Source organism: Myotis nattereri, assembly GCF_964212035.1.
Source record: "Myotis nattereri genome assembly, chromosome: 10".
NCBI classification, from domain to species: Eukaryota; Metazoa; Chordata; class Mammalia; order Chiroptera; family Vespertilionidae; genus Myotis; species Myotis nattereri.
Window position 1 is genome coordinate 64,255,021 of NC_138085.1, and position 11,657 is coordinate 64,266,677.

The following is an 11,657-nucleotide window of genomic DNA, read 5'->3' on the forward strand; positions in this document are numbered from 1 at the left end:
ATTTCCTTTCTAAACTAACCTCTCACTGTCCATATTGACTATTTGTATCTACTCTACTATACATCTCTCAAAAATACTTGCCTCCAGTAACAGGAAATGCAACCAATTCCAATTGTGAGAATGTTTTTCAAAGTATCAACTCAGCATTTTCCTCTGCAATGTTCACTCACCTCCTGGCATTGCCCTCTGAGTCCAAATGAGGAAAGGCTGATCTCCTTTTATCTCAAAAGCTCACTAAATATTCCAGGTGGTTCTTGAAGCCCTCTCCCACCCCTCCCCACTCTGCCATCTGAGTCTATTTCTTTTGAATTCCTATTATTAAAATGTTTAAATATTAGAACTCATAAACAAGGTACTTCAGAGAAGAAAATAAGAATGGAACTTGAGACCCTACTTATCCAACTTTTTAATTGGATGTGATGTCAATTTCTAATTATAGATGACTCATTTAAAGAAATTCATACCACAGCCACTAATGTCAGATGTCAAAACAAAGGTAATACTGTTTACCTAATACAGGTGCCAAAATCATCTGTTTGAGAAAGGAAAATGTCAGCAATATTTTCCTTTCTCAAAATATTCATATAATGTTAAAGCGCTCATTTTACCCATTCACTTCACAGATGAGCCTGAGATCCAGAAGACTTAGGTTACCTACTAGTAAGTCTAAGATTTAGGTTACCTAAGTCTTTGACTTAGGTAGCCTAAGGTAGGTTAGTAGCAATGTTGAAAGTCCTTGAGGCATTTCTGGCCATCTCCCAAACAACAAATTACGATTCTATAATGTGCTGATGTCTTGTCATTTTCTCCAAACTCCTCATGTCTTAATAATGTCAGCTCATTAATTTCCCAGGAAGCTAAATTTACATTGTTATTATTACATCAGTGATAGCTTTCAGAACTAGAAAGTGACCTAAAGAATAGACAGCCTTCCTAATACTATAGACGAGAAACTGAAGGCCAAGGAGGCCAGGCCACCTGCTGGAGGCTATCCTGCAATTTAGCAGCAGAGTCAGCAATTGAGCCCATGTCTTCGACTACAAACTAGGACTTTTTAGGGTTCTGCATAAAGGATTAGCTACACACCATCAATACTGTAAACCCGAGATTGTTTTAACCTAAAACAATCATACCAAGAACAATAAAATTCTTTAAAGTACATAAATTCTGTCTTATGAAAGCACTAGGCTAGACAACCATTTGTCAGAAAGATGGCAGAAGAAGGGAGTTTGAACAATGGATGGGAGGTAGAATTCAATGACCTCTAAGTCCCTCTGTCTCTAGGATTATTGATGCTGGACTACCCAGGAACTAAGCACCTCAGGGAGCCAGGGCGCCTGCAGAGGCGGGAATGCGCAGTGTCCTGGAGGGGTCCCTCTGCTGCAGTTGGGTTGGCCTCTGCCTGACGGTACAGGCATTACTCTATATGCAATCTACTTGCAACCAGATACTCTAGGCATCGAAAGAGTGCAAGGAAGTGCAGCTCTGTCATTTCCAAAGACAGACTACACTGCTTATCTTTCTAAATTGCCTTGCCTAAATGAGCATTCCATAACTGAGCCTCCAAATCCAGCGTTTACAGTTTGTTCATGTGCTGTGCTACTATCAGAATTAATTATGCAGCATCGTCATGAGGAGAAATCAGACTTGGATGCAAGTTAGGAGAGGAAAGAAAAAGGTGCACTCTCCAAGGGAAGGTTCCTGTGTCTGATCCCCCAACGCTCTGGAGTCCCTCCATGAACAGACAGGTTTCAGATGGCAGACCCCAGCTGAGCGAGCCATGGGAAGCTGGAAGTCAACACATTTGAGAAATGAAGAATATGCCAACTAACAAGGTTCTGAAGGCCAAAATATTATTAACCTCCTCCTTTCTAAGCAATTCCATTCCAAAGTGGAATTCAACACAAGTCTGTTCATTTGTTTTCCCGAATGGCTACTAAATACAAACATGTACTGATTTTAGACTTTTTCTTTTCTTTTTCTTTCTTTCTTTCTTTCTTTCTTTCTTTCTTTCTTTTTTTTTTTGCTAGTCCAAGAGAAAGGTTTATTTATTTATTTATTGCATCTCCAAAAATGTTGTATTAAGGCCGGAGCTCTGAAAATTAGAAATGAGCTTCCCCAATAGGATTGTCACATTGAATAAACGAGATTATTTTTTTAAACTATGTGATTCCATGCATGGGACCCAGGTGATGCATAGATTTCAGAAGAGCAAACTGATGCTCTACAACTCAGTGCCACATGACAAAACAACGACCGAAGCAGCCTTACAAGCTGGCACAAAAGTAACAGAGAGTGATCATGCAGAGATTCCACGCGCGAATCCGGAAAGCTCTACTGGCAAGGGTTTGGGCAGGTTCTCTCTTCTCCTCACCCAGGTGTGTCTAGAGTAGACACTGAGGATGGTGTGCAGCGTCCTCGCCGAGGTGGAACAAAGCACTAGCAGATGTCCGATCTGTGTTCGGCTGAGTTCCACCAACGCCTTGAGGCTATCGTTGAGGTCTAATCCCTAAGAACCCAGCAGTTTAGGAGGTTTGGGGGCCGGTTCCTCGGGCCTCCTGAGCTCCCCACCAGCCTGGCAGCTACCACATCCGTTCCTTCTGCCGCCAGCATCAGCTCCGTACGGAAAAAGCCCCTCTCCCCGGCTCCCCAGGTTTGCACCACTTTTCTTCCAACCGTTATTTCAAAGATGAAAGCACAACTTGAGGGAAGGAGCCTGCTGGGAGCCCAGTGGGGAGCCGCTTCCAGAAAATGGACACGCGTTCCAAGTGCGGCAGGTGCACAAGACAGGGAGGCGGAGGAGAGGGAAAGCGGAGGGAACTCAGAGGGCAAAGGAGGAAAGCGGCAGAGAAAGGCGTGGGGGGGGGGGGACCTAAAGCACGGACCGAGGGAAGGGGAAAAGGAAGAACAGGATGGGGAGGAAAGGAGAGAGTTCTGGAAGAATCAAGTGCGGGAGTGGGAGAAGGAAGGAGAACGGGGAAGAAGGGGGAAAGGATCTGGAGAGGAGGCGGCTGGGGAGGAGGCAAGAATGTGCCGGGAGGGAGCCCGGGCACCGGCACGCGTGGGGAGGTGACCCGGGAGGCTCGGGCTGCACAGCACGCGCGCGAGGGTGGGCGCCCGGGGAGCGAGGCGCGCCCGCCGCTCACCTTTGAGGATGAGGGTGTCGATGTCCCGGTCGATGCCCAGGAAGTAGCACTTCCTCCAGAGGCCGGAGTAGGTGGCGAAGAGCGGCCGGCCGCACTCAGCGTCCGGCCCCCCGAGCCCCAGCAGCGAGCGCCAGGACTCGGGGTCCGCGTGCCCGGGGCGGCCGGGGAGCAGCCGGCGCCCGAGCGGGGGCGCGTCCCGGAGCGGCAGGTGCGACAGCGGCATCAGGCGGTTCTTCTGGTCCGGGGGGTCGGCGCCGGCGCGGCTGCGCTCGCAGCTCTCCTTGTGGCGCCGGGGGTCCGTCTCGTACCAGTGGTCGGTGAAGATGGCCGTGACCAGCAGCCCCAGGGAGCAGAGGCTGAGGCCGAGGCTGAGCGCCGTGACGAGCGCCCGCGGCTCCATGGCTCCCCGCCCCGCCGCAGCCCCGCCGCCGCAGCCCCGCCGCCGCCGGTGGGCTCGCGCGCCGCCGCCAGACACAATGCACTTGGCCTCGGCTCTCCTCCGCGCTCCCTCCCGCGGCCTCCCCGCCCACCCGGCTGCTGGCCCCGCGCTCTCCCTCTTCCCCTTCTTATCTCTCCTCCCCACCACCCTCCTGTCCCCTTCCCCGCCCAGAATCTTCGCCCCCACCCCCCTCCCCGCGCCTTGCCGAGCCGATCGCACTTTCTCACCCTCCTCCTCCTCCAGCCCCTCTGCTCACTCTCTGCGCCCACCCCGCGCTCACGCCCCTCGCCCCTCTCCCCTCCTCCGGATCGAACTGTCGGTCCTTCTCTCCAACGACCCCCCTTCCCTTCTTAATGCCTCCTCGCCGCCCTCGCTTTTCTCTCTCACATCCTCCCCCCGCCCCCCCACCCTTACCCCGGTTCCCACTTTCCCCTTACTTTTCTTCAACTCTTTCCCTCTTCTCTCCTCCCATGTGTCCCTCTTTTCACCGGCTCCGCGTCCCTTTTGGTCCCTGCCCTGGACTGGCTGAGCCCACTGCCTGCCTCCGGTCCTCTGCCCTCCAACGACGTGAAAAGACATCCACCAACATCAGACTCAGCCTTGTCACTTGTCCCACTTGATTTCGATCAGCGTCCTGTTTTATACCCAGAAGCAAATCCCACCCAGGTCGCGCTGCTTGGTAGCATTTAACTCTTTGGGATCTTGATCTGGAGCTGAAGACCCTTTCTCCCGCCCCTGGCAGCTCTGTCGCCTTCCTCCTTCCCTCTCACCTGCCCACTGCAAGCTCTGAGTTCTCTCTGCTCCAGCCCCTCTTGTGAAAGAAAAGAGCCCGGGTGTCCCTGGAGCGGTAGACCCATGGCCAGAGAGCTTCTTCCACTTCACTGCAGCCTGCTCCGGGAAGGGCTTCCTTTTCCTTAACCATCTCCATCTCTTGCCAGAGTGGCATCCTCCTGGAATTTCTAGGAGGGCATCGGATCAATAAACCCTTGCTATGGCACCTGCTCTGTGAGGTGATCATTGCCTTTGAATAAGGAAAGCCCTGGTAATAAATCAAAGTAATGCCTTTTTCTCCTGTGCAGGTGTCTTGCATGAGCTGGGAGGGTCAGCAACAGAGCAATGCTCCACCCCAAAGTCCACATGTCAGCTCCCTGCTGTTCTTCAGGGCACCCAGTAGTCACAGATGTTAATTCTGAGAATGGCAGGCAGATGCACAGTTTTCTCACATGAGGAAATGTTAGGACCCACGGAACTGAAAGAGTTAATTGCTTGTGTTGTGCATCCTTACATCAGAGGTGCAATACCCTTAGTCCTTGTGCCACTTAGTCCTCTTGGGGCCATGTCAGAGATTGGAGAGCCATGCTGCATGAACCCAGGGATGCCAGTTCTTGTGTTCTTATGCTATGAAATATTAATGATCAAAAGATTATGAGGCAGTCATTAGATGCTAAATGTCATTACTCCACCATTTAATGGGACTTATTAATTAGTGCCCCCACATCAATTGGTATTAATGTGATTTACACAGTTCCTCTGGAATGACATCTGTAAAGGTGGTATAAGAATCTTGCTCAGATTTTTTTCATTGCTCTTTGTACTATCTTCAGAGGGTATATTTCCAATGAAGACTCGTACCCCTTCTGAGCTGTTCAGTTAACAGACAGATCACTTAAGCAAATCTTTCAGTCATATTGGACCCCCGTGCCCATTTCTGCTGGCCTGACAATGTGAATTATTGCTTGGATTTTCTCACAGCTTCAGCAAGATCTATGGTAAGCTCCAGTCTAATTAAGGAAGACAAAGAATTATAATTTTAGTGTTCCTCTCACCTATAAGCTCTCCCTTAAAAGGAAATGCTAAGCTCATCAAAGGCGTCTTATCTGGACTTACACAAAAATGATGAGACTTAGAAACTTCCTTTTACTTATTCTCTGTAATAGGCGTAAAGTCCTAGATCTGTGTGGATACGCAGAGAGAACACCTTTAACGGCTGACATCTGAAATTCACTCAAGTTGTCATGAGTCCTTTTATTTTTTTAAAATGCCTCTTGAGATAAAGTGATTACAAACCCATAGCAAGCCTCCACTCCCTTTTCAAACACTGATGTTCTGCAGGAAAGAAATAGTCTGCCCCATTTCAGAGTCACCTGATTCTCTTTACACAATGACCGTCCTGAACTGGAGTAGACAAAATGAAACCTCTTTTTCAGGCACATCTGATGAACTTAAAAGAGCCTAATATTCAGCCGCATTTTCCTAGCCAGACCCTTAGGATCAGACCCTCCTTTGAAAACAGCATTATCCTCCAAGTGCAATGTGTCTATGTGTAAGACCCGTCTCAGCATATAATCCAAAAGTTACTATATGATGAATTACCCTTGACAGTATTTCATTAAAAAATGTCACACATTACAAATATGGGCCAGCAGCATGTAATGAGCGCACTGCCTCTGCTGGTGCAGCATTAACGCCATCAGCAGGGATGTGACATATGATGCGTGCACAGGCTTTGCTACGGCAGCTGCACATGGCTCCATCCGTGTCCTTAAAACTTCTCTTTTGGGTATTTCCAACAATGAAATGCCACCCACTAACCCCACTCTGTTAGGGAAGTGGGAAATACACAGATAAATAGTTCCCATCTTCAAGATGCAACCAGTCTAGTGGCAACCCATAGACATAGACTGTTCTATGTGCTCTAGTAGAGATAAGAACCAAGAGCTGTGGGACTATGGACAAGGAAAAAAATTAACTGTTGGGGAGTCAAGAAACTGCTTAGAGACAGTAACCTTTGAGTTAGTTCTCAAAGGATGAATTAAACTTTACCAGGAGGATTAGATCAGGCATCTTGTCATTACAGTCATAATATTAACTCTCTGATTTACATGTCTACCTTGCAAATTTGGAGGCTTCAATATTTCGGGCCACCGTAAAATAAGGATTTTTTTCCTACATTTAAAACATTCTAAAGTTGTCATGTTCTAATGCCTGACTACAAGCTAAGTACTTATAGACGAGTAGAAACAGAAGTCTAGCCCAAATACAGTCAATGTATGAGGGCATTTAGCCTGGCAGGGAGGCAGCATGCTGTGACATCAAATATCCAGCCAGACCACTGTAGCATGTCTCAGCCGTGGCTGTGCTGTGACCTCAACGTTTTCAAACTTAGCTTGTTCTTCACTTGCCCTAAATATCTCTTTGCTGTCTGCAGATCTGATATCCCCCATGCATCCCTCTGAGAACAACAATGTCCTAAAATGACAGGAGAGAGCCAGAGAATTTCCATCTGGGTGTCTCACTGTACGATTGAACTCAACATGTCCAAAAGTAAACTCATATTTCCCTATGGTTCAGCTACCCCTCCCTACTTCCTGTATTGACAAATCCTTCAAGTCACTCAGGCTCACTATTTTAGAAATATCTATCACATTCACAAAATCGTGGGGATTTTTTCTTTCACGAGTCTTTTATAGCCAAATTTTCCTCTACGTATCTACTACTTGCTGTCATTATGCCCCTCTCACCTCATATCTGCATTCTTATTACAGCTTCCTCCTGGTCCCCACCCTTCCAGGAGCAACCCTGCCTGCAGTTATCCTGTATACTGTTGCCAAATGCATCTTCTTCAGATGTGACTTTGATTATGTAATCCCTCATCTTCCACTCTCCTTTCTAGGTTAGAGAGAATTATCTGCTATCTTGCTCTAAAGTCCTTCTTTGTTGCTGTCAGTATTCCCATGGCATTTTAACATCCCAACTGATGTGTTGGCTATGTTTAAATTTTTAGAAAACAAAATACTTTGCCTGCTCTAAACACACTTATCATAATATATAGGTGCTTTATGACATTCATTGTATTTCTCTTTACAGTCAGGAAGTTTTAAAATAATTTCTCTATAAAAATGTCGAGAGAGAGAGAGAGAGAGAGAGGGAGAGAGAGAGAGAGAGAGAGAGAGAGAGAGAGAGAGAGAGAGAGACCTGATTATCAGAGAGCTATGGCCATGATTTATTGACATACCTATGCTAAGCTAACCATGAATATTCTAAAAGGCTTTCACCCTTTGCCCCAGGGCCAAGACCAAAAGCAACATCACTCTTTATTTCAAACATTTGGATTCCACAAAATTTACTCAATGCAACTTAACCTAAACCACACACCGGCTTTCATAATGAGTGGAGATTTTTTTTTTCTTGGTAAAATTGTTTTAGCATTTAATGTAAGGATATAGCCCATTATGTTCCTGATCTACAGTGTGTCATATCTGTAAATAATTGAGGTATGTTGTGTTGCAGTCATGATTCTAAATTGTTTTTCCTAAAATAATTTTATTTTTTAATTCAACAAAGCATATTGAGTACCTCCAGTGTAAGTGATTGTGCTAAGTCCCACTGACGTATGCAAAGATGAAAAAAACATGGTTTGTGCCCTCAGGAGCTGTGGGTTAGTGGAGAAGGAAGAAGATAGAAATGCAAGTGGCTAAAAGAGAGATGGCCTGGGATGAGTGCTAGCACAGAGGTGCAAACACAATGCAACAGAGAGATACTATCCATCAGGAAGAATATGTGTAAGCCAAGCCGATTAGATGTTATTTCAGTTAGGCTTTGGAGGAAAAGGGCTATTTTCTGTACGTGTGTCAAAATTAGTCCAGGACAAAGCCAAAAGTAACTTTTAGAAGTAGCACCTACCGCAGTGCTCTTCTCCACCCCACACTTGTGCTAAGTCATCTTGGCAGTGCCATTTTGTCACTAACTGGAAGCCTGGAACCATAAAATACCACAACCCACCCCCCCACCCCCCCGAAATAGACAGTGCCTGATAAGTTTCTCATTTCACTGACACACTACAGAATGTCACCATTCTTTTTCACATTCCTGGATTAAGCTGTTTCCTTTTTAGAGACTTTAAGCACATATGGTGGAAAAAAAAATGTTCAAAGAAACCCATAACCATGTTAAGTCCCACTCAGAGTGTGATGTTTAGCAGATGGTGGCTTATTAATTGTCATACCTAACTGTATTCCCACCTTATCTGTGTGTATGGATACCGTGTCTTGAAGGTGCGGCCTGATTCAGCTCATGGAGGCCGTGTTTGACAACCAAGGCAGAATTGGATTTAACTAAGATGTCCAGTCTCTCCAGCTCACCGCAGCCGGTGATGCTTCCCATGTGAACAAAAAAGCCAGTGTTTCCAGGTGTGTGTCCTTTTTCTCACCCTCAAACCTCAGCTCTCAGCTGTGTCTGCTCCAAGGCTCCAGGACCTGGGGACCACACGTGTTTGCTGGAGTCAGACCACCTGTAAATTCCAGACCCACTGCTTCCGACCTGCTCACCCTTAGCCAGTTACTTACCTAACCGCTTCTAATCACCTCGGTTCTGAAAAACATGGATATTAACATCTGTCTCACAGGATTAATGATTCATGATTATCACAGGCTAATTAACGTTTCCTCCCATTCCCACTCCTGCTCCCTTCCTGTCCCTACTCCATTCATGTAAACATATAAACATGCTTTAGAAAACGCATTGCTTAATTATGTCAAGCCCATATAATTTAAGTGTCATAAATACAAATGGCTAAATAAGTTGATAATAACATTTTAATGTGCTTATTATTTATATTATTCATATAAGGAGAGGCAATCTACTATTCTCAGTTGTTCAACTAACATTTGAGCACTCATGGGCCAGGGAGTTCTACTCCAGGCAGAGAAAACCTCCAGTACAAAGGTCCTGAGGCATGGAGCTCTGTGCCACTGAAAAGAGACCACCATAGGCAGAGAGCAGTGAGCGAGGCAGCAAGAGGTATGAGATTCCGTTGCAGAGTCAGCCAATGGCCAGATCATACACAGTCTTGAAGGCCATCTGATGGAGTTGGACTTTAGTCAAAAGAAAATCTTTGAAGAGTTTTAAGCAGGGGAAGGGAATGAGTTGAGTCATGTTTTAAATGTCACTCAGAAGACTATGTGAAAAATGGATTGGGACCAGGGGTGGAAAGCAGGAACACCAGCCAGGAGGCTACTGTAATAGTCCAGACAGGGGTATTAATTGTTTAGACTAAAGAGCCTGCATCAGAAACAGAGAGGTGTAGAGATCAAAATCAGAATTACTGTGACTCCACATAAGGGAAAGGAGAAATGAAGAACCATGCCTACACCTCAGGTTTGAGTGCCTGCATGGTGGTATCATGCGCTGAGAAGTGGAACGTGCTTGGAGGAGAAGTAAAAAAGAAAATCTGTTTTGAATTTAAGTTTGAGATGCCATTTAGAAATCTCAATTGGAATTATGAAACTGAGAGTGAGGGAAGCAGTCTGGAATGAAGATTAGATTTTAGAGATGTCAGCGTAAAGGTGTTATATGTATCTTGATATTTAAATTCACGGGACTAGATGAGATTGCTTAGGGCCGTGGTCGGCAAACTGCGGCTCTCAGCTCTCGAGCCACATGCGGCTTTTTGGCCCCTTGAGTGAGGCTCTTCCTAAGCCTTAGGAGTACCCTAATTAAGTTAATAACAATGTACCTACCTGTATAGTTTAAGTTTAAAAAATTTGGCTCTCAAAAGAAATGTCAATCATTGTACTGTTGATAATTTGGCTCTGTTGACTAATGACTTTGCCGACCACTGGCTTAGGGGAAAGTGTAGCTAGAAAACGAAGAGGTTCAGGTCAAGGCTGGCTCTGAGGCACTTAGAGCTCTATCGCGAGAGGAGATTGGGAAGAAAGGTAGGAGGAAAACCAAGAAAATGCATGTACCCAAAGCCAGGACAGGGGAGTCTAAGGATATACGATAATGACAGCGACAAGACACTGTAAAGTCTGGGATGTGGAGTCATAGAGAGTTTAGTTCAAATTTTAGTGTGGGGGGAGGGATTTACTTAGTCTCTCCAAGCCTCTGCTTTCTTGTCTGTGAAATGGGGATAAGAGTAATACTACCCTTCTTAAAGTTTCTGTGAGAACAATATAGAGCACTTAGCACAGAGTGACTGTAAAGGCTGACATGTAAGTGCTCCATATATAAATGGCAGCTGTTGTCATTGCTGTCATTTATCATCACCAATATCTGGTGACTGCTCACATGTGCCAGCCATGATCTCAGGTGCAGTATAGAACATTATTCTCCCAAGAATTATGCCCTAATGAAAAGCATGGAGGCCTACCATAAGGCCCCTAAAAACATAAATTGTCTATAGTATTGGTGGAATGGTGGGCATTCTAAAGTATGAGAAACCATTATGCTCTCTCAATAGGCTGTTATGAGCCCATAAAAGAGGTTTAATACTGCTTTGTGAATAGCCGAAATAAGCTGTCAGAGTGCGATGAGGTATCTCCATTTCTCAAGGACTTTAAATGGACTAGATAGAAAAGCCTCTGCAGAGAATGCCTGCTCATAGTTACTGCATTTTGGGGGATGCAAATCATGTTAGGGGAATATAGGGAGTGCCCGACCTTCCCCTCCCCATGCAAGGGGTTGGGGAAGCCCTGAGAGGACAAGGAGGCACCAAGCCAACTGCGGATAGCATCCACCTGAGAGAAGAAAAAGAGATAGTTTCCTTCTTACAAGGGCAGGGAGAAAGGGGAAGACTCAGGAATGACCCAAGACTCAGCCAAGATGCAGCTACTAGAACATAGAAGGCAGCTCTCCAGGAATAATGAGAAATTCAAACTTGGCCCACATGAGCTAGGTCAACCTTCCAGATTCCCATTGTCAAGACCAGGAGACAAAGATTGAGTCAGATGTCCCTAAAAATGATGAATTCAACACAGGTCCCCCATCACAGCCAGGCCCCCAACCTGGACAACTCTGTTTTTATCTTCAATGCTTGATTTGGATAAACCTCTTGAAAAATTCCTTGAGTCCAGGTAATCATTCATCAGTATGTGAATAGCCATTGCAAGTCAAATACTCTGAAGAATACATAACAATGTGTTACGTTGTTTACAGCGCTCAGCATGCCAGGGTTTCAGCAGGCCCCGTGGAGTGTGATCATCTGATGTGCACAGTGCTTGGAGGCCCCATCCTGCTCTTTTGGAAGGAGTATCCAGTTTGGCAGGACTTGGCACACACCTCCCCACAGCTGC

The 11,657-nt window shown here is 46.0% G+C and overlaps 1 protein-coding gene across 3 annotated transcripts in view; it reads right to left on the minus strand.

Moving 5' to 3' along the window:
- TMEM178A (transmembrane protein 178A) overlaps positions 1 to 4,510 on the minus strand; it is a 43,638-nt gene extending 39,128 nt beyond the window's left edge. Inside the window, exon 1 of one of the 3 annotated variants that reach the window (XM_081100812.1) lies at positions 4,356 to 4,510. Coding sequence is in view for 1 of the 3 variants with exons in the window: in XM_081100810.1 (XP_080956936.1) it covers positions 3,147 to 3,546 (400 nt within the window). In the remaining 2 variants the exon portion in view is untranslated. Of the gene's footprint in view, positions 1 to 3,146; positions 3,722 to 4,355 lie in introns of those variants that run through there. The other 2 variants (XM_081100810.1, XM_081100811.1) reach the window with 2 other exon arrangements.
- Between the last annotated feature and the right edge of the window lie 7,147 nt (positions 4,511 to 11,657).